General features: G+C 40.4%; 1 protein-coding gene across 6 annotated transcripts in view; it reads left to right on the plus strand.

Annotated features, from left to right (window-relative positions):
- Dnah8 (dynein axonemal heavy chain 8) overlaps positions 1 to 21,622 on the plus strand; it is a 254,705-nt gene that overhangs the window by 20,140 nt on the left and 212,943 nt on the right. For all 6 annotated transcript variants that reach the window (XR_010044105.1, XM_063238969.1, XM_063238971.1 and 3 more), the window contains 6 exons: positions 1,010 to 1,123; positions 4,681 to 4,788; positions 8,147 to 8,248; positions 11,434 to 11,580; positions 14,282 to 14,479; positions 17,587 to 17,663. Coding sequence is in view for 5 of the 6 variants with exons in the window: in XM_063238969.1 (XP_063095039.1) it covers positions 1,010 to 1,123; positions 4,681 to 4,788; positions 8,147 to 8,248; positions 11,434 to 11,580; positions 14,282 to 14,479; positions 17,587 to 17,663 (746 nt within the window). In the remaining variant the exon portion in view is untranslated. The remainder of the gene's footprint in view (positions 1 to 1,009; positions 1,124 to 4,680; positions 4,789 to 8,146; positions 8,249 to 11,433; positions 11,581 to 14,281; positions 14,480 to 17,586; positions 17,664 to 21,622) is intronic.

The following is a 21,622-nucleotide window of genomic DNA, read 5'->3' on the forward strand; positions in this document are numbered from 1 at the left end:
TCTATAGAAGGCCACGCCAGAAGCCAGCCCAGCCAAATTTTAGCAACAGATTTGCTAATTAACCTAGGGTGGACTTGAACATGTAATTCTTCTGCCTCTCCCACGCTCCTAGAGTGCTAGGATTGCAGGAATGCATTACCACCCTGGGCTCATGGCTTGAATTTGTTGAATAAACTATGCCACTCTGATATATTTGGATTTTTTTTTATTTTAAAGAGGATAAAACAAATAAAACCAATCATAACAAACCAGTGTAAGAGATACAGGACTTCAAAACATTACAAAATCAACAATAGTTACCATAATGCCTTTTGATGTCTTTAGAATAGCTACAGATAACTTCAGACATAGTAAAAATCAGACAGAACAGAAAATAGAAGCAATAAAAACAAGACAATGAATGCAATAAAGGATTTCAAAACAAGCCAATAATAAATCCAAAATTGCTACCATAATATATCTTGCTATCTTTGAAATAGCTGCTCCTGCCGTTGGGTTTAACATAACTAAACAAAGCAAAAGAGAATAAAACTCTATCCAACAAAACAACAGAAACGATATAGGACTTCCAAAACAAGACTGTAGGGAATCAACAATGGCTGCAGCCCTCAGCAGGAGTCCCCCCAGATGCCACACAGAGTACCACTACCCTCTGGACCCATGATCAGACCACTGGCCCTAGACCTGCAGTGTTCGCGAAACACCAAGCACCATGGCATCCGGTTGCATTTCACCTCCATAGCTATCATCACAGCCTGTGTTTCTCTGGATAAGTGGGTCACTTATAGAGGGATGGGGAGCGAATTGATACTTCTTGATTGCCAGCCTGTGCCCCAGAAGGGGCTGGTGTGTGGCCGTTCCCAGTCCAGCAGTGGCCCACGCATGGCTGTGGTTGCCAGACTGGGCTTGCTTCCTGGTGTGGCCTTGTTCTCTCTCCCCCTAGTCTGCAAATGGCACTGACTCCTACATTTGGATTTTTAATGAAATTTTTGCACATGTTTCCCCTTAGAATTGGCGTGATTTGGATGCAAGAATCACAGATACAGCAAATGAATCAAAAGATAATGTTAAATATTTGTACACTCTGGAAAAAGTATGCCAACCTCTCTATAACTACGACCTAGTAAGTATGCTTTTAAAAAAGTGCACTTTAGAAAATTAAGTTGTAGAACCAATTTGCTTTAAAAGAACTTTAGTTATAGTAAAAGCGCACCTTACCAAAAAGTTATTTAAAAGATACATTTTTCTGTTGTCTATTTTTAATGAATTATAAACAATATTTGATATGTTAACTGACATTTAAATATAGAACCTAATTATAAGTGTGGCTTCATTTGTGAATGAAGTGAGATGAGCGTATTACTTACTCACTGCTGCATAATGAATAACCCAGGGCTGCGTCACTGGAAACAAGCAGCGGGCATTTTGTCACCATTTTTGTGCAGCAGGAGTCCAGGCACCTCGTGGCTGCTGTTGATAATGACTTAAATATTGTACTAAAAAGACATGTTAATCCCTTCCTGGGTTTAGAGGCCGGTAGCCCGGGATCAGGTGGCCTGCTTCAGGGGCTCTCTTGAGGGTGCAACCAGGCTCCTCTTCAGCGAGGCGGCCTGGAGTGGGTCCGCACCTGAGCTCATTCACGTGGCTGCTGGCAGATCTCCCGCCCTCACCACACTGCAAGTCACTTCCCCGAGAAAAGTGACCCCAGAGTGAGCCACCAGCCTGTCCAATATGGAAGCCACCATCTTTCGGCAACCTAAACTCAAAAGCAACATCTCATCCTTTCCTTGCATCCTTTTGGTTATAAATGAGTCAGGAAATCTCCCCCACACTTCGGAGGGAGGAGGTGTACAGGGCTGTGGCTGCCACCAGGATCTGACAGGGCCAACGTGGAAGCTCCTACCATTGTTGAAATCTCCCAGTTGAAAAAGTAGGAAACCAAGACTCATCCTGAGGTCGAGGAGGCTTTGCTGCCTATCACTTAGCTAAGTGGTGATGCAGGACACACCCCATCTTTAAGCTTTCTCACCTACTTTTGCTATAAAATTTCCAGTGTTCCTTTAAAGAACATAATAGCTGATGGTTGGGGATTTAGCTCAGTGGTGTTAGCTCCTGCCCTACAAGCACAAGGTTGTGAGTTCAATCCCCAGTAGTAGGAAAAAAAAAAAAAAAGAACATATTAACCTAGCATTTGCTTTTCCCCCTAAAGTTACAATGCATTTTCAGTTTATAAATTATCTGGCATTTCATGTTTCATGTGAAATAGGGAAACCAAGGAAAATCCTTTCTCTCTTTAAATAGAAAGAGGAAGTCAAGGAACCTAGAGTTGATGCTCTCTTCTACTCCTAGTACCAGCACCTGGAGTTCTTTGGGGACCTTCTTGGAGCTTGTTTTGTGTGAGAACAGTACTGAGACTTCGGGGGTGTTGTGGTGTCTGTGACCGGGCGTGAAGGAAACCACAATGTGTAGGACTGGAGAAAAGGGCTAATGCTTGGCTTGTTGAGTTGCTTGATCCTCCAGCTTTGCAGTTCATGTCAGAGGAAAATTAAGATCATCACATGTACACGCATTTGGGGTTACTCACAAGCGTTGAGTTGCAAATGTCGAAGTTGTAAATGAAACACACATTTACCTAAAGGCTACCCCAGGAGGACTGGCAGGCCGCTCTTGATGAGGAAAATAATAGATGTGGCAGCAAAAGAAAGCAAATCGTTAACATTTGTCAAACTAGTGATGGATATAGGTGGTCATTAAACCTGCCTCTGTAGTGTTTTATACATTTAAGGCTTTTTTGTGAAAAGTAAACTTGCAGGAAAAATGTAATGCTTTTTATTGTCAGGAGCTCTGAATTTTAAGGTTCACGGATTTCAACTTCTTTATTCAAAAGACTGTCTAAATTCATATAATTTAAAAATCATTCAGTTTGGGTATTTTTTTAATCCTAGTAATTTAAGAAGACTTTGTTCATCTGCTTTAGCCTTATGATTATGATTATTATTGTTATTTTGTTGTTGTTCAGCTTTTTACAGTCTCCGATGTGGGAAGGTTTTAGGCATTACCTTTTGAAATGACATAACAGTAGTCATATAATTGCTTCCCACCCACACACCCACTATTGCTATAGTTTCAAAAGTTCTTTCCTCCCTCATTATCTTTATTGTCATTTAAAGTACCCATCAATTGCTGTTTAGTTTGTAACTCTCATTTGGACAGAAGAATCGCCAAAGCTTTAGTTGGGTGCAGTGATGCTCACCTGTGATCCTGTCTCTTGGGAGGCTGAGGCCGGAGCATCTTCAGCTTGAGGTCAGCCTGGGCAATTTAGCAAGACCTTGTCTCAAAATAAAAATTTATAAAGGGCTAGCGATGCATGTGGCTCAGTGATAGAGTTCTTGCCTAGCATGTTTCAGGTTCTGGGCTCAATTCCTATTACCACAAAAGACAAAATAAACAAAAAATTAGGATTTGTGCTTCCATTTCTGGTGCATGAATTTCATACATGCTTTATTTCTAGCATCATGGCATTAGGCTTCTGCATATTGACTCTTACACGTGTCTGACACTGTGCACGAGGAGGTAAGAGCTGATCCCTCAGGATGCTGTTGTAAATAATGTTGTCTAACATTTGAATGAAAGGCATTTTCCTGAGGGACCAGTATGGTGCCCTTCCTAAACCCTCTTCATTGGAGTTAGGAGTATTCTGTAGGGTTGGTGAGGGTATAATTTTTTTTTTTTTTGTCTTTTTCCTTTTTATCGGTACCAGGGATCAAACTCACGACTGCACACTTGCAAGGCAGGTGCTTATGCTGCTGAGCTAAAACCCTAGCCCAAGGGTATAATTTTATTAGGATCTTTTTGATCAACTATAAGATGTATGCTAAGGTTGCTAACATTTAAGGTCAACTGAAAAGTAATGATGTTGATTTCCGTAAGCCACCCTTCAAAGGGTCAGTTTCTTCATTTTGAAAAGGATTCTGTTTAGCTAAAGTTGCTTTCACCTCTTACAATTTTATTTTATTTTATTGTCCTTTTGAGACAGGGTTTTGCTGTGCAGTTCAGGCTGGTCTCGAACTTGCAAATGACCCTCCTGCCTCAGCCTCCTGAGTGCTGAGACTACAGGCCTGTGTCACCATGCCCAGAAATTTTATTTTTAAATATTTTCAGTTCAGTTTTTTGCGGGGGAAGATGGGTTGTGGGAAACAAACTCAAGACCTCATGCTTGCCAGGCAGGCGCTGTCTGCTGAGCTAAATCTCTGGCCATTCAGTTTAGTTGTACAAAAAAGTTGCAGTGGGGGCTGGGGATTTAGCTCAGTGGCATAAGCACCTGCCTTGCAAGCAGGCGGTCGTTGAGTTCGATCCCCAGTACCGATAAAAATGAAAAAGACAAAAAAAAAAAAAAATAGACTCTGAACAAAAAAGCTGCAGTGACAGTACAGAATTCTTTTCACTCATTCTCCTGCTAACAAATTCTGTCACCTTGGTTATGTTTATCAAAGCAAAGATCCTTTTTTTCTGTTCTAGGGTGCAGTCTAGGATATCATAGTGCATTTGCTAAAAATCTGACCTAAAGATGAAAATATTATAGCATTTCGTGTATATTTAGAGTTGTGAATGTTATATGAGGTATTGGTTATTAAAATCATAGATATACAATGTAATTCACTTAATATATTTTTACTTTAGGTTTCTATGGCACATGGAATACAAAATTTGATTAATGCCATCAAAATGATTCACAGTGTGTCACGGTATTATAATACCTCGGAGAGAATGACCTCATTGTTTATCAAGGTGGGTTCCTGAGGGAAGAATTCCCAATGCAATCCTGTGAAAAAGTTAATAATTCTTTCCCTTACAACCAGGAAAAGGAATTGAGAAATTTGGGTACATTCAGAATGCTGGATTTTAGTACTGCTCATGGATAAGAAAAGGGTGGCGTTGATTGGAGTCAGTTGTATGTGATAGAATCAGTAATGTGCAGGTTTCTCCTTGTTGGGGATCAGCTTTTTTTTGAGGGGGATCTTTTTGACACAGAATTTTACTGATCAGTTCAGGCTGTCCTTGAACTCACAGGGATCCTCCTGCCTCAGCCTCCTGAGTGCTGGGATTACAGGAATGCACCACCATGCCTGTCCTGCTGTTTTGTAATTTATTCTTTCCAGATACTTTTGATTCTGCTCCAAAGATAAGGATTGTACTCGCTATGAAAATTTTCCTCCAGCACTGCGGTATGCTAAAGCCTTCCTTGTTAGGCTGTGCAGTTATTTTCAAGAATTTGAAAGACTACCCAATGCAAACATTAATAGAATTTCTTTGTAAATTATTCAAGCAGAACTGAAATTGTAAAGTCTCATTTCTTTTTTTTCCATAAAAAGTGAAGTATGATCTTAAGCACACATCTTTGCCCTAAATAAGACAAGAACCTTGGAATTTTTCTTGTTTACATGCTTTGCTCTTTTTCTGAATATGTGTCTCATATGAAACCATTCTTACTTCTATATTATTAGCACTTCATAATATTTTGAAAAAATATTCAAACAAAGTATTGTTGTTTGATTTGGTCATCATTATTTTGTGATGTCCACATACTCCTTTCTTGGATTCACTATTTCTCTCTTTCTTTTTATTATTTTAAAGACAGTAAAATACAACAAAACAGTACAGAGCAAAGACAATGCAGTGAAATTGGTACAAAGCTTCACAGCAGGATACTGGGAAAACAACAATTGCTACCATAGTGTACCTCATTATCTTCACAATAGTTGTCCATTCTGTCAGGTATAGCAAACCAAAAGCAGAACACTATTAAACCAATCAAAACAGAATATTGAATAGAGCAGCACAAAGCAAAAAGTGAAAACAATATTGGCCTTCAAAGAGAAGGTGGAAAGAAACCCCCCATATTTGTTGTATTGCATACCATCATCCTCCCCAGAGATGCTCAGACCTCTGGCCCCAGGTCAACACAACAACCCAACAGCACAAGTATTTAGTTGCTTTTTGTTGCCTTAGTTGCTGTCAACTCAGGCTGACCTTGAAACCATCTTGTGCCGGTAACCTCAGCATCCTGTGCCTGAAACCTCAGCCCCTGTGCCGGTAGCTTTCGGAAGACACTGACTTATTCCCTCCCTGGGTCGGTCCCCCAAATTCCAGCATGGCCGATTCTCATGAGATGCTGACTTGGTCTCTCTCTGGCACGTCCGTGGCTCGCTGGCGCCCTCACTGTTTCTCTTGCTGAAATATTGTCAAGGAATTATTTCAGAGGAGGAGTATGAGAAAATGAACATTAATGCCTGTGTTCCTGAAAATAGCCTAATTTTGTTTGGATCACTCACATCTTGGTTTGGGTTTTTTTTTTTTTGAGGCAGGATTTCACTATATGGTTCAGGCTGGCCTTGAGCTCACTGTGTAGCCCAGGCTAGCCTTGAACTCGGTAGTGATCCTCTTGCCTCAGCCTCCTGAGTGCTGGGATTACAGTGTGCATCACCATGCCCGGCTTCACATACTAGTTTAACTGGGTTCTAAGTCCAACATTCTTATCCCTTAGAACTTGAAAATATTACTCACTCATGGTCTAGTATCCAATGTTGATGAGAAGTTAGGTGTTAATCAGATTCTTTTGTCCTCGGTGGACTTGGTTTTGTTTTCTGTAATTTTTAGGATTTGTTCTGTATCTTTGAACTTATTTCAAATGTGGTTCTTTTTACATTTATCTTACTCTATACTCATCGGGATGTTTCTGTCTGAAAGTTTTTATCTCTTTTTTATGTTCCTGGGAAATTTTCCTCTTTGGCTTTTGATTATTCCTGAATCAGCTGCTCAACTGAACGTAACTTCCATTTTTCTTAACAATATTTTTGGTCTCCCCTAGTTGTTCTTTGAATTCTCAGGTCATTTGTTTGCTCTTCATTTTGTGGACCAATTGGTAGTCAGTTCATCAGTAGAATTTTTCTTTAATTTTGACCATAAAAATTCAATTTTCTTTTCTTTTCTTTTTGAGACAGGGTCTTCCTGTGTAGTTCAGGCTGGCCTTCAGCTCACAAGGTAGTCCAGGCTGACCTAGAACTCACAGCAATCCTCCTGCCTCAGCCTCCCAAATGCTGGGATTACAGATGTGAGCCACCACACTTGGCTTCAATTTCATTTTAATGTTTCTGTTACTGTTTTCTTCAGCTGCTTGGTGATTCTTTGTATATTTAAGACTACTGATTTGTCTCTCTGTTTTGTTTATTATTATTTATCTTTTGTGGAGCTAAGAAGTATGAGATGTTGCTGGGGATGGGATTATGCATATTTTTTTTCCTGTATGTGATCACGTGGGGTGCAGCAGCTTCTTCAGAGTGTGGCTCCAACTCTCCAGGGCTGTGGTTCAGATTTATAACTTAGCCCTTGCAGCAGAAGTCATTGCCAGACAAGTTCCTCTCAGTTCAGTGCGTAGGTTCACAGCTGAGAATGACGTCATATTGCCAGCCTCATTGAGAGTTTTCCAGAACCATTTTCACTTCACAGTAACCTTTTGCAGATCTGAGATCTGCTTTTCTTTAGTCATCTTTCTCCTTTGCCCTGGCACATCTGATTTTTTGTGCATTTGGTATCTTTGTGATTCTCGAATGTTCTGTGTCAGCTTGCTATTTTGATCTAGTCTCTCAACTATTTCTTTTTTTTAATTTTGTTTTTTATGTTTTGGTCCAGAGATCAAACTCTCAACTGCCTGCTTGCAAAGGCAGATGCTTATGCCACTAAGCTAAATCCCCGGCCCTCTCAACCACTTCTAAGCAGTTAGTAATTTTTCTTCACTATGTTGGGGCAGGTGAGAAGTGTTTTCATGTTGAAGTATGATAAAGAATCATCCTTGAAATGAGTCGGGTCCTAGTAAGCGGAGAAAAAGATTAGTGGAAAATGTCATTTACTTTGAAATGTATAGTCCCAGTGACATTAACTTAAATGCAGTAAGTATATATGACTTTGGGTTTTCTTAGCTTTGATCAGAATATATATTTCTTCAATTTCTATATTCTGTATTCTGCAGTTCATTCACTTTGTAAGTTTGCAATTTATCATATTTTCATGCTTGGAATTTAGAAAACAAAACCTGCGAATTTTATTTCTCTTTTTGCCTACAGTTATTTTGTACCTACATTTATTTTAGGTAACAAATCAAATGGTGACAGCATGTAAAGCCTATATTACTGATGGAGGAGTAAACCATGTTTGGGATCAGGAAACTCCAGTGGTACTACAAAAAATTCAGGTTTGTAGAAATGTGTTTATTTTCATAAAGTACAGCCTTCACCCCATCTGGCCCAATTATGTTTATTTTGTTCACACAGAAAACATATTAAGTCTGAAAAAAATCTCATACCGAGTAGGGCAAGAAGAATGTTATTTGTATTACCCTATTTCCTTTTATGTACAGTGCTTCTTTTAGGATAGAGTTTAATTCTTGCTTTCTCCATTTTTCCCCCCTGTACCTATTTGTTGCAGTGTTTATAGAATTTTCTGTTCTACCCTGTTAGTGTGATGGGTGGGATTCTTCAGTTTTTTAAAAAAACTGTTTTTAATTTTTTTTTTTTTTTTGTACTGGGAATTGAACTCAGTGAACTCATGCTTGGCAGGCAGGTGCTTATGCAGCTGAGCTAAAGCCCCGTCCCCTGGATTTCTAAAATTAACATTCCTGGGATAAATTCAACTTGCTCATAGCATATTTTTAAAAATCAGTGTTTTGAAAGCTCAGAAGAAATAGCTCCCCAGGGGGACTCCATCCCAAAGTGGTTCCTAGTCACCAGCATGCTGGGACTGCCCCCTGGTCTCTGAGGTGCCTAGGAGCACAGCTCCAACAGGGAGCCCCACCTCCTCCGGGCCCCAAGCCCAGGAGGGAGGTGGCTGCACCCCAAAGGGCTGGCAAGGCTATGGCCATCTCCTGTGTTTGGACTTCCAAACTGAAGGATGGGACAATGACGAACTGAGCTTCTTGTGCTGGGATACTGAGTCCCAAGGACTGGAGGAGCCAGATTCCGAATGCAGTTCTTGAACTCGACCATGTAAACTGGGCAGCTGCACAGACACAGATCAAAGCAGTTCCTAAGCAGAGATTTTAACACATCAGGGAAATCAGCTGCTGAACCAGTTAAAAGAAAAAAAGAGGAGGAGTACTTCACTTGCATAAAAGCTTATGAAATGTTTGATCCAGTAGAAAGAGGAGTGTTTATGGGATCGATTCTATACTTTTGATAACTCATTTCCTTCTAAAAGTGAAACAAAGGAAAAATCTCTTTGAAGTGTTTTCCCCGGTGTTGAAAGATGGTCAAATTGAGAGAGAGAAAGAGAGACAGAGAGACAGAGAGACAGAGAGACAGAGAGAGAGAGAGAGACAGACAGACAGACAGACAGAGAGACAGACAGAGAGAGAGAGAGAGAGGGAGAGAGAGAGAGAAGTTGGTGATGTGAATTTATCACTTTATACCTCCAGAATAATTTTTATTCTTGGAGAGAATTTTCTTGTTTAAAAGCCGAAGGGGGAAAAATATGTCATGATGCGTGGAGTGGACTGAAAAAGAGCAGAGCAGCAAGGAATAAGAATATTGGTTGAGGCTGCAGATAGCTGTGACAGAAATTCAAAGGAAAGGCTGGAAAGAAGCAGAGAGGAAAGGAAATGCAGAAGCAGTGTGGAGGGGGAGGAGGCTAAAGAAAACAAAGCAGTGGAATCAGAAGCTGGCTAAGCAGGCAGAGGGGGAAGTTTAGACAGCTCGCATTCCTGGCAACACAAGAAGATAACTAACTGGAAGAGTCCCCGAAAAAGAAAGGCGGGAACTTTGAAATTCCAGGAAGACTTGGACTTTATTTAGGCGTCAGACAGTGCGAGGACTGGGTTAAAATGGTGGCAGAAACAGGAAAATGGTGTGATAGGCTCAGACTTGCAAATTTGCCGCACTTGGAGGAAATGGTCATCTCGTGGACAGAAGGGCGGGAACGTTGTGCTAGTGAAACAGAACAGACGGTATATTCTGTCCGGGGAGACTTGTCTGCGTTCTTGGCTTCCAAAAGATTTCCCAACACTTGGTCAACATGAGTGTCTGAAAAATTATCAGCAACCCTGGACAGCAGTGGTGTTTTTGGGAGGTTGACACAGAGGAGAGAAAGAGTCAGAAGCAGATACGTGGTGACTTATTCTCAAATCCAAATATTTATGGGAATTAACCGTGGGAACTTGTTCAAATCTTCCAAGTTCCGCTCACAGAAATTCTGATTTAGTGCTTGTGGTATAGGGGTCAGATCCAAGCACTAAGTCAAAATACATCTGTATCCTTTGACTATGTCATGTTGCATGGCAAGGGGGAATCAAAGTTCCGGTCAGTGGAATTTGATATGGGGAAAGTCTCTGTGGGCGCAGGGGTCCCTCTGTGGAGGAGAGGGAGGTGAAAGTGTCAGGACTACAGAGACAGCACGTGGTAAGGATTGACGAGCCACTGCAGTGTGAAAAAAAATGGGATGTTAGGAATGATTCAATTTTTAGGAGCTAAATGTTAGCATGGCACATTTATTAATTATTAATGGACCCTGGAGACCATGACTTCTTTTTTCCCCGCCTCTTGTCTTTTTTTGTAGGTACTAGGAATTGAGGCCCTTCCCACTTATGCATGCCCAGTTCTTCTTTTGTTTTTTATTTTGAGACAAGTTCTCTCTAAGTCTCTTTAAAAAACCCCAGGCTGGGGCTGGGGATTTAGCTCAGCGGCATAAGCGCCTGCCTTGCAAGCAGGCAGTCGTGAGTTCGATCCCTGGTACCGAAAAAGACAAAAAACAAAACAAAAAAACAAAACAAAACAAAAAAAAAAACCCAGGCTGTCCTAGAGTTTGTAATTCTCTTGTCCCAGCTTCCCGAGGCCTGGGATTAGACATGTACCACCATGCCCACCCTGTATCCTTTTTTGAGATTTCTAATAGGTTTCCTAATCTGTTTAACTGACTACAGCAGTGGTATAGCTGTAGCTAAATATTAATCAAAACTTTTATGATGTCCTTTTGTAGAAATGATGGTTGGTTGGTAAATTAATACTGCAGAGTCTTCGTGTTTTGTATACTTGAACGTAAAGATGGATCCTAGCTGAGTAGAGATGTCTTGATCAATAATTTCTGGGCTCTTCGGGAATTGCAATTAGTAATGAAAACATAAAACCGATGGTATCTGTCATACTTTGATTAAGATAAACTAGGGGAAAACCTTAAAGATAAAGAAATGAAAATATGACGTATATTAAGAGACTGTCCTGGTGTTCGTGGGCCTTCAGTACGAAGGCAGAGAACTTGGACTTCGGCTAACAGCACAGCCTGCTCAGGAGCTGGCACGACCAGGTCTGTGTGAAGGTGGCAGTTATGAAACTTTGACTCCTGACAAACTTCTTACCGCTTTCTCTCTCTCTTTTTTGCATTCTTTCCTAGGACTGCATTTTTCTCTTCAAGGAATATCAGGCATCGTTTCATAAAACCAGGAAGCAGATTCTAGAATCCTCAGGGGAAAAGTCTTTCGAGGTGTCTGAAATGTACATATTTGGGAAATTTGAAGCCTTCTGTAAAAGACTGGAGAAGGTAGGCATTCGGCAGTCCCAGCATCTCAGCTCGGGTCACACCTTTTTGCTTCTGTCATTCCTTCCCTAACGCCAATGAGAATTACTGTTTTGGATCTCTTCTCTCGCTCCTGCGATGTTATTTATTATAGCATAATTTTTCCTTCCTAGTGACTGTCTTCTGCCAGGCACGCAAAAGCTATTGCAGACTCTCACCTCTCTCAAGACCTCAATTCTCCCTCCACCTGTAAAATCTGACCTTCAAAGCTTCTGCTCTTGACTGTGAGACTAGACTGAGAGAGGGTGTGAGGCGAAATACCCACAGTCCCTGGCAGAACCGGTAGCCGTGGGAGGTCTGGATGTATGAGCATCTCCCCTTTCTGGACGGTGTGTTTGGTGTAACCTCAGTGTTGTGTGCTGGGGAGACATGGCTGGAAACTTCTGCACCTTGCAATAGGACTGGCTGAGGAGGAATGATATTTTCAGGGGCTGTAGGAAGCCCAAAGATACCGTTAGACACAACCTCCCCTTCTTTCAAACTCGCTGGATCCTGGTGATATTAAAAACCCTAGTCATCACTTGTTGGAAAGTGGGGGCTGCAGGGGTGTGACACAGCTCAAAGGGTATTTCCTAGACATGTTCAATAGCCAGTTTTTAAGATTTTAGTCTCCGCCTCCAGCCGGGACTAGAAAGTATGGGTGGTGAAAGGTACCAAAATTACTACTGCTGTCCTTTGTGCTTACTTCTGTGGGGCTTTTTTTGACTGTTTTTAAAAACAGTTTTATTGAGACATAGTTCCCATATCTTTACTCATTTAAAATTCTCAAGCCAGTGACTTTTATTTTCTCAAAGTTGTGTAACTACAACTATCTAATTTTAGAGTCTTTTCATTCCCACCGAAAGAAGCCTCATACTTACTAGCAGTCACACCCCATTCTCTCCTCAAGCTGATCTAAGCAGCCACTCATCTGCTTTCTTCCTCAAATAAGTCTGTCTAGTTTGGACATTTGTAAGTTAAATCATATTCTACTCATTCTTTTGGCTTCTTCCATTTAGTTTAATGTTTTCAGAGTTCATCCCTGTTTATAGCTCTACGTTTTATTGCTGGATAATCTTCATGGTATCATATACCTTGTGTTATTTTTCCGTCATCACATGAGGGACCTTCTGATTGTTCCCTCTTCTGTTTGGTCCTTTTGAGACGGGGTCTCGCTATGCAGTTCAGGCTGGCCTTGAGCTCATTTTGTAAACCAGGCTGGTCTGGAGCTCACAACGATCCTCCTGACTCAGCCTCTCTTGAGTGCTGGGATTATAGGAATGTGCCACCGTGCCCGGCTTGTTGCTTCTTTTTGAGGGGGTCCTGTTGGACTATTCCTGTCAGCTCTTAAACTGTTGACAAGGAGAGCAGAAAGGGACAAGGTGCCGAGGTGCATGAGCCAGAAAAGGGACTATTAAGCTGGTTGCCTGAACTAAAGGGTCAGAGTTGTTGAAGAGAGAGCTGATGAAAATGCCCAGGCGGGGACAAACCAGGCGGGGCGGGTCACAAGCGGTCACCATGACTGGTGTTGGGTAGCTGCTGTGGGACACATGGGGGTCTTCAGGGGCAGCGGTGGGACCGGCCACTGGCGCAGACTCATCCCACCTGGGGATAAAACAGGACGTGGTAATGACAGGAACTGTGTTTCAGTCTCTGGCTCTTGGAGCCAGCTGGTAGAGGAAGAGGTGAACAGGGCAGGCTCTAACTGGCAGGCTGGGAATTTTGAGTTCCTCTACTCTTTTTTGCTTTATAAAGTGGGATGCAGGTGTTAGAAGGAGACCCAGGTAGTTCTTGTGTTTGTGCGGAGGTTAGAGAGAATGCTGGAAATCCCAGGGCCCCTCCAGGTTTGGATAGAATGATTCTAAAACAGTTGCCCTGAAAACAATTCTGGATGGACGCTAGCAGGTACTTTTTGTGAACTCTGTTGTTGACTAGAAGGATGGTAAGTGTTGTCTTTATGGGTCTATGGTATTTAAAACTCTCCCTCAGAAGAGGTTATTGCCTTTCTGGCCAAACAAGCTTTCCCTAAAGAACTTTGAATGCTTGTCGCTTAAAGCAGGAATAAAAATGGGGATTCTTAGATGAGAATTCAGGGACTGAGTACATTTTTGTTCATCTTTCTGCTAAGGTAAGTGGTGTTGGAACACTGAGATAGAGTCGGCCATGAAATAAAGGTCATGGTGGAGGCTTCCCGGGGTCCTTCGCGGCGCCCACTTCCTGGGGTCTGTCCTTGCCTTGAACACAAGCGTCGAAGGGAGGACACAGTGGATTTGTGCTGATGTCATGCAGAGCCACAGTGAGGGCCAGGAAGCACAGTAGAGCTTTGAACTCAGTCTCAGTAAGAAGCTTCTTGAGAACAAAAGCATGATGCAGTTGGTCAAAGTAATGGAGGAGGAGGAATGATATTCCTCCACCATCCCAAAGACGAAGTATTTTGCTTCTGCAAAATGTCGTACATGCTCTCAGGATATTAAGGGACACCGTCTTTCTTAAATGATTGAACAGTACAGCAAAATGACTGGAGATTTGTCTTCTGTTTTATCTCTTCTGGTTGGGGTTAGACAAGTGATTTTAGAGCCTTTTTTAAAAGTCACTGATTTAGTGAAGTGAGGTTATTGTAGAAAAGGGACTAATTCACTTTTTAACGTTTAACGTTTAATGTTGAAATAACGTTTCTCTGTTTAAGATTACAGAAATGATAACTATTGTGCAAACGTATTCAGCACTGAGCAATTCTACAATCGAAGGAATAGATATCATGGCAATCAAATTCAAAAACATATACCAGGGGGTTAAGAAAAAGCAGTATGACATTCTGGACCCAAGAAGAACAGAATTTGACACAGATTTCTTAGACTTTATGGCAAAAATCAATGGTTTAGAGGTAAATAGTTACATAAACTTTCATTTACTAATGCTGCTACTGTTCTGTACATTACTATAGACACTCCCATACAGCAAATGTTCGCATGTTTACTGTTGGTTTGAAATTACTGTTGCAAATAGAGAAAAAATATTTGTAAAGTGAGTACTTTTTAAAAATCCACAAAATATTTTTCATCTTTTTTAAAATGAAAAATGAGCAAAGCCAGTGAAAGATGTTAGTGAAAAATCAGAAGCCCGAAGCGCTGCTGTAGCTACGGGACATTTTAGATACACAGAATGATCACATTCATCCTGGGGAATTTGTACCTGAGCGTGAGATAACTTGGTTCGTCTTTCTGCCCATTCCCCTGCTCTTTCAGCTCCTCTTCTGCCTGTTTACACAAGCTTTGTTCCCATTTCTTCCTTCTTTTCTTGTTTTTTCCTTTTCTCTTCTTTTCTTTCTCTCTCCCTCCTCCCTAGTTCCCCTTCTCATGTGAATGTTTTTCTTCCTATTTTACAGTGTCTGTTAGACTTTTTAGTTCTTTTTTATATTTCTGGTGTCTCATACCAGAGAAACATCGTGATATTTACATGTGTGATTGATTTATTTCACTTAAGAGTTTGGTCTCAAGGTGTATTTATTTAGCTAGACATGTCTCAAGTTTATCCTTCTTTAAGGCTGAGTGATATTCCACTGTATAAGAAAGCCACATCTTTTTTATTTCCTCACTGAGTGATGCGCATTTGGACTATTTCCAAGATTTAACTATTACAGAACGTGCTGCTTTAAACATGGTGTGCATATATTGCTGTGGTATGATGTTTTTAATTCTTTTGGGAAGATACCAAGAAGGGGAAAAGCTGGGTCTAATGGAACCTCTAGTTTTAGCTTTTTGAGGAATCTCCACACTGATTTCCACAGTGGCTGTACCAGTCTACACTCCCATCAACAGTGGAAAAGGGTTCCTTTTTCTCCACAGCCCCTCCAGTGTTACTAGTTGATTTCTTGATAATAGCCATTTTTTCTGGAGTGAGATGGAATCTCAGCATTGTTGTAATTTGCATCTTTCAAATAACCAGTGATGCTGACCATTTTTTCATATGTTTATATGCCATTTCTACTTCATCTGAGATGCATCTGTTCATTTCAGATGCCCATTTTTGGATTCATTTTTAACTTACATTAAAAGTTGCATTTGATTTTTATTGTGCTAAGGAGCCAGTGCCCTTTTGGCAGTCTAAGAGAGAATCGGTTGTCCTTATTCTGTCTGAACTGTGGTCAATTTGAGAGCAGATGAGGAAGATGGCTCGCTCTCCCTTTGACCTTCTCGTCGACCTTGAGCTTTTTGCCTCCGTATTCTGTCTGCAGCTAGAGAGGGCAGCTCTGAAGAGGCCTCAAGTCTGTGTGTCATAGGCTTGGGGGAACCAGAAAGATGAGGAGGCGCATTCAAAATACCCTGGATGAGGCTGTAGTGTATTTTTAACTGGCCTTGTGTGACCCGAGTTACTCCAGTACTGAAAACTAGCTATAACCTTAGCCTGGCTTCAGGGGATGGTCTCTTTATTTACATTAAAAATTACATTACTTATAATCCTGGCACTATAAATAAGAAAGCTCTGAAAAAATTCTACTACTCTTACAGTAACACTTCATATTTTTGATATCAGTTTTCTTTTGGCATTTGAAAATTAGCGTCTTTGGTATTAAGGTATATTTTAGTTATGGATTTGAATGTTGGGCTAGTGAGGTAAGGTGGAGTTGCTCCTCAAGCCCATTTGTTTTTACAGAAAAACTTGTTATGTATTAAATTATTTTTTAAAACTTTTTATTTTTTTAATTTTTATTTTTATTATTGGTATTGGGGATCGAACTCACGACCCTGTGCTTGCAAGGCAGGCACTTATGCCGCTGAGCTAAATCCCGGCCCCAGTATTAAATTATTTTTATGATTTGTTAGTAAAGATTCTGTTAGACAGCTCTATTGTGGTCCCTGATACCAATTTTAGCTTTCAGTAAATGTAGAGGCCAAATTAACCTTTTCATAGCTAGGTAAGTGTCAGCATTTCAATTTTCCTTTTCCAGTGTTTGATTCACAGATGTGATAAACAGAAGTAATCATAGCAGGAGAGTCTGTGTGCAAAACTAATTTACTAATTTACTGCCAAGGACTTAGCTTGGTGGCACAAGCTCATGCTTTGCAAGTGTGAGGTCATGAGTTTAATTCCCGGTACCAAAAAACCAACCAACCAAACAAACTAACAACAACAACAAAAGACTAATTCACAGGGTGGTTCCACTTCCTCTTTTGTGCACCAGGAGTTGGGAGTTCACTGCTAGGGAAGGTGGGAATCTTGCAAGAGCATTTGCCACTTCTCGCTTCTCCTAAGCAAAGGCAAAGAGGTCTGGGAGAGCAGCAGCGTCAGAAAATGAAGCTGTCATTGCCTTGCTCTACTGGAGTGCTCAGAAATTCTGAATGCCGCACAGAACAGTGGGTGGTGGGAGACCCTCCCTTCTTTCATAAATTCAGCAGCTCAGAAATGTTCACTAATGAACTGCAAATGCAAACCACACGTGTAACTATAATTTTTCCGTAGAAAAGAAGCAGGTGAAATTAATTTTTAATAATATACTTGGTGGTGGTACATGCCTATAATCCGGCACTTGAGAGGCTGAGGCTGGAGGATTGCTGTAAATGCAAGGCTAGCCTGGGCTACATAGTGAGACACTGTCTCAAAAACAAAACAAAACAAAACAAAAAAAGAAAAAAAATATATATGGTTGTTTAGCCTATTTTATTCAGAGTACTTGATTTTAAAAGCTAGTACTGTGTCATTAACGTGAAAACCATTGATGAGATATTTTGCATTATTTCTTTTTGTACGGGTTGGAACTCAGCATGTGTTTTGTGCTCACAAGCAGCTCACTCCAAAGTAGTGACATTTCAAGTGCTCAGTAGCCACGTGTGGTCTGTGGCCACCTTACTGGACCGTGCATTTCCAGGGGTGTTGCTAGATGTTTTTGGAGCTGGATGTATTTCGAGTCTATAGGAGAGTCATTAATTGTTAAATAAAACTAGCATTTTCTTTAACACCAAAAGTTATTTAAATCTTACTATTTTATTTTAGGTACAAATACAAGTATTTATGAACAGTACCTTTGGAAAAATCTTATCTTCTCAGCAGGCTCTTCAGCTACTTCAAAGGTATTTATAATGCTTTAAGCAATGCACTTTCCAGGTGGGATAACTTTATACAGCTTTTCCATGTTTTATGACCTACCCAGTTAATGACTTTCCAGACTTAAGACTTTTGTATAGTTCTGTCCATGTTGTTGATAGAGCCTCAATATCTTTTTTGGTGCAGTCTACCTTGTTTATACAATGCTGTAATTTTTGCTTATCACACTGTACAGTACAACACTATAGTTTTATGTTATATATTACAGTACTGCATGTAAGAGTTATGCAAATAAGAGCAAAATCATCAGGTCGGAGTTTCCTTTGACTGTTTCTTTGTTCTGATTATCGTAAGGTACATACTCAATACGGTTCCTCGTTTAGTGAGGAATACGTTTTAACAGCTTTGGCCCAGGAAGGGAACTCAGTCATGAAAGGGGAATACTTGTAGTTTATTGAATTTTAGGCATACCCACTAAGCACATTATAAATAAACATAGCATTGATGAAAAAGACAAATGTCTTCAAAATAAGTAGTGTTTCTATAATGTCTGATACTGAGGAAAGATAAAAATGTGTGGTTTTTCTGTCTGGGTGCAGAAGGGAGTGGCTCAGAGCCTGGTCCTGTGAGATCTGTTGATCCCAGATGATGCAGGGGCAACAGCTACGCCCAAGGGCCAGAAAAATTTATCAGTGCACTCTTTATTGGGCTCACGTCTAAAGATTATTTGTTTCCAATCATTTCTTGGGTGATAATAAAACTGATTGATGTGGAGCTAAATAAATTTCAGATAGAAACAAACTCTTTAGAGGTGACGTTACGTTTGGAACTTTTGGAACTTTTGATGTCTCATGCCCCAGAGGTGGACATTTTTCCTCAAGGGTTAGCATACACACTTCTGAACCAAGGGAGATGACTGAAAAATTAGCTATCACTCTTGTTCTTGGCTCTGTGATTGTTTTTTAAAAAAATTTTATTTAAAAGGAAAAAGAGAAAAAACAAAACAAAACAAAGCGGTGTAAGGGTACAAGTAATACAGAACTACAAAAACAAAACAAAACAAAACAAAACAAAAAAACAAACAAAACAGTAAGAAATCACCAGTTAATAGATTACACATTATCATCTTAGAGATAGTTGCTCAAGTTACAGTATCAAAGCATACAAAGTGGACATTCAAACAGTGAGACTGCAAACAGTTGTGTTCAATGACCCAACCAAAAACATTAATATGGTCATCTATTCACTTTTTGCCTTACACTCCTGGTTGGTCATCACCTTTACTCCATACCTTAGATGTCTTTCTGTCCTCCAAGATGCTTCCCGCAGAGGTGTACAGAGCAGTGGCTTTATGAGTGCCAGTCTCATCGCCAAGGATATTTGGCATTTCCAGTACTTTTTAGAGTCCAGCAGGTTGATGGCTTGTGGGATCTTATGAGTGGTATTTTAGTTTCATTGGTCTCTTGCAGTGACCTGCAAAAACTCCTTTATTAATGAGCCAAAATTGCACATTCAAAACATAATTTCCAGCAGTATGAACTGTGTAATTAATGTAAGCTTGAAAAATTCATGGAAGATGCTAGGGTGCCAGCCAGAAAAGGACATGAGAAGCAATACAGGAATCGATAGGGATACTGTTTGTTTTCGTTTTTTTGTCTTTTTGAGACAGAGTTTCACTCTGCAGTTCAGGCTGACCTTGGACTCACTTTCTAGCCCAGGCTGGCCTCAAGCTTAAAGTGATCCTCTTGCCTCAGCCTCCTGAGTGCTGGGATTACAGGTGTGCACGACCACTGGATAGATGCTTTATTGCTCTGCTAAAGATTATATCTGGATTGCATCTGTTTTGCAATCATGATTATTGAAGAGCACTTTCTATATCAGTGCTATATCATAATATATCTTGTATTCTGGGCAATTTTCATCTCTGCCTTTTCTGACATATAAGGGATCAGTGTTGCCTGAATCCAGCTGGTGTGATGATTTGTTGGTGGCTGCTCTATTTTATTTGAAAGGTTAGTGGACAGGATGTGTTCATTTTTTTTTTTTTTATCTTTTTCCTTTTTTATCGGTACCGGGGATCGAACTCACGACTGCCTGCTTGCAAGGCAGGCGCTTATGCTGCTGAGCTAAACCTCCAGCCCCCCGGATGTGTTCTTTATAAAACAAATAATTGTCATTGAGCTATTTTGATAATATGATGTCTAATACAGATACTCCACATTTAACAACCGTTTGGACTGATAAGCCACCGCACAGACTTATGACCACTCTTTTTTTGGTACAATTTTGTACATCTTGTTGATAGAGCCTCAATGTCTTCTTTTTGTACAGTACTCTGTGTATATACAGTGCTGTATTTTTTGCTGATTATAATGCCCAGTACTGTAGTTTTATTTTCTCTTACTTGTTACAGCACTGCATTTAATAGTTATGCAAGTGAAAGCACAGTCATCAGAATGGAGTTTCTATCACTGTTTCTTCCTTTGGTATATTATAATGTGCACACTGGGGGCTGGGGGTTTAGCTCAGCGGCATAAGCGCCTGCCTTGAAAGCAGGCAGTCCTGAGTTCGATCCCTGGTACCGATAAAAAGGAAAAAGACAAAAAAAAAAAATAATGTGCACACTGTATTTAGCAACCAGTTCAGTTAATAACTTTGTTGCAAGGCTTCAGGGTGTCGGTAAAGGAGAACATCTATATCTGAACCCTCAGAACCCTCTCCCCAGCAAACCTTACAACTTATAAACATTAACCTTTCAAGTACCACTAAAGGGGACTGGTGAAAATTTGAAATCAGTATGGTATTTTTTTCATTGTATTTTTAAAATAGCAGAGTAAAAAAATAAGGTATCTCACGTGACTTCCCACCACCACCCAGGTTATATGCTTGAGGTTAATGACACAGTTTTTATTGCAAAGAGAACAAATCATGTTTAGTTCTACACACTGAAAAGATTTCAAAAAATGAGACTAATATGAATAGTAGGGTCTAAAATTTTTTGTCTTTCCTCGAGGGCTTTTGCATCTTTTTAAAATTTTATTTTGGGTCATGGACTTAAAGTTTACAGCATGATGTTTCCATAGACATAGTTACATGGTTAATAAAATTATCACGCCCCTTTTCATGATTCGTACAGCAATATTCGCCCAAAGGGAGTGCAGTTAGAGGTTCAGGGTGGAGTAGAGGTTGTTTTCTACCAGCTCAGAGGGGGCTTTAGGCCCTATCAGGGACCCCTGTGAATGCCTCCCCGAGGGCCAGTGGATCTGGGTTCGAGTCTGAATTTGCATGTTTGGCTCAAGAAGCCACGGTGAGAATCAACATAGATACAAAGTGATTCTGATGAGTGATGTACATGGCAGGTAATATTTTCTTGTCAATTTTTCCTTTTGTCCTTGTATCCCTCTTTACCTGTATTGGCTGCTGTGAATTAATTTTATTATCAGAATGTTATAAGTTTTGGACTTTCCAGGCATTATTTCATGTCCAGGAGGCAATGATGACTGGCTGATGGTCATTATGATGACGGTTGGTTGGAATTATGTGAAGGTTAACATTGGGAGAGTTACATTTAGTGTACTTTCCTCTGTTTTTGATTTTAACTTCATATGCATCTTTGTTTTTTTTTTTTTTTTTTGAGGAGGGCACTAAGAATCAAACTCAGGACCTTGTGCTTGCTAGGTAGGCATTGTGCCACTGAGCTACATCCTTGATCCTTAATATGCATCTTTTCCATCTTGAATTAAATGTCACTGTATTAATCAACTTTTCTGTCCCTGGGACTAAATACCTTATACCTACGATTTAAAGGAGAGGGTTAATTTGGTTCCTGGTTGTGTAGGGTTTAGTCCATAGTGGACCGACTCCAAGGTAGAAGCATCTTGGCAGAAGGGTGTGGTGGAGAAAAGCTCTGAGCTCATGGCAGGAGAACAGTGTTAGAGAGGAAGGGGCCAGAGGTCACATATAGTACCCAAAGGCACACCTCTGC

This window comes from Cavia porcellus, unplaced genomic scaffold (assembly GCF_034190915.1).
Source record: "Cavia porcellus strain 051 isolate PalLab524CR breed Dunkin Hartley unplaced genomic scaffold, mCavPor4.1 scaffold_28, whole genome shotgun sequence".
NCBI classification, from domain to species: Eukaryota; Metazoa; Chordata; class Mammalia; order Rodentia; family Caviidae; genus Cavia; species Cavia porcellus.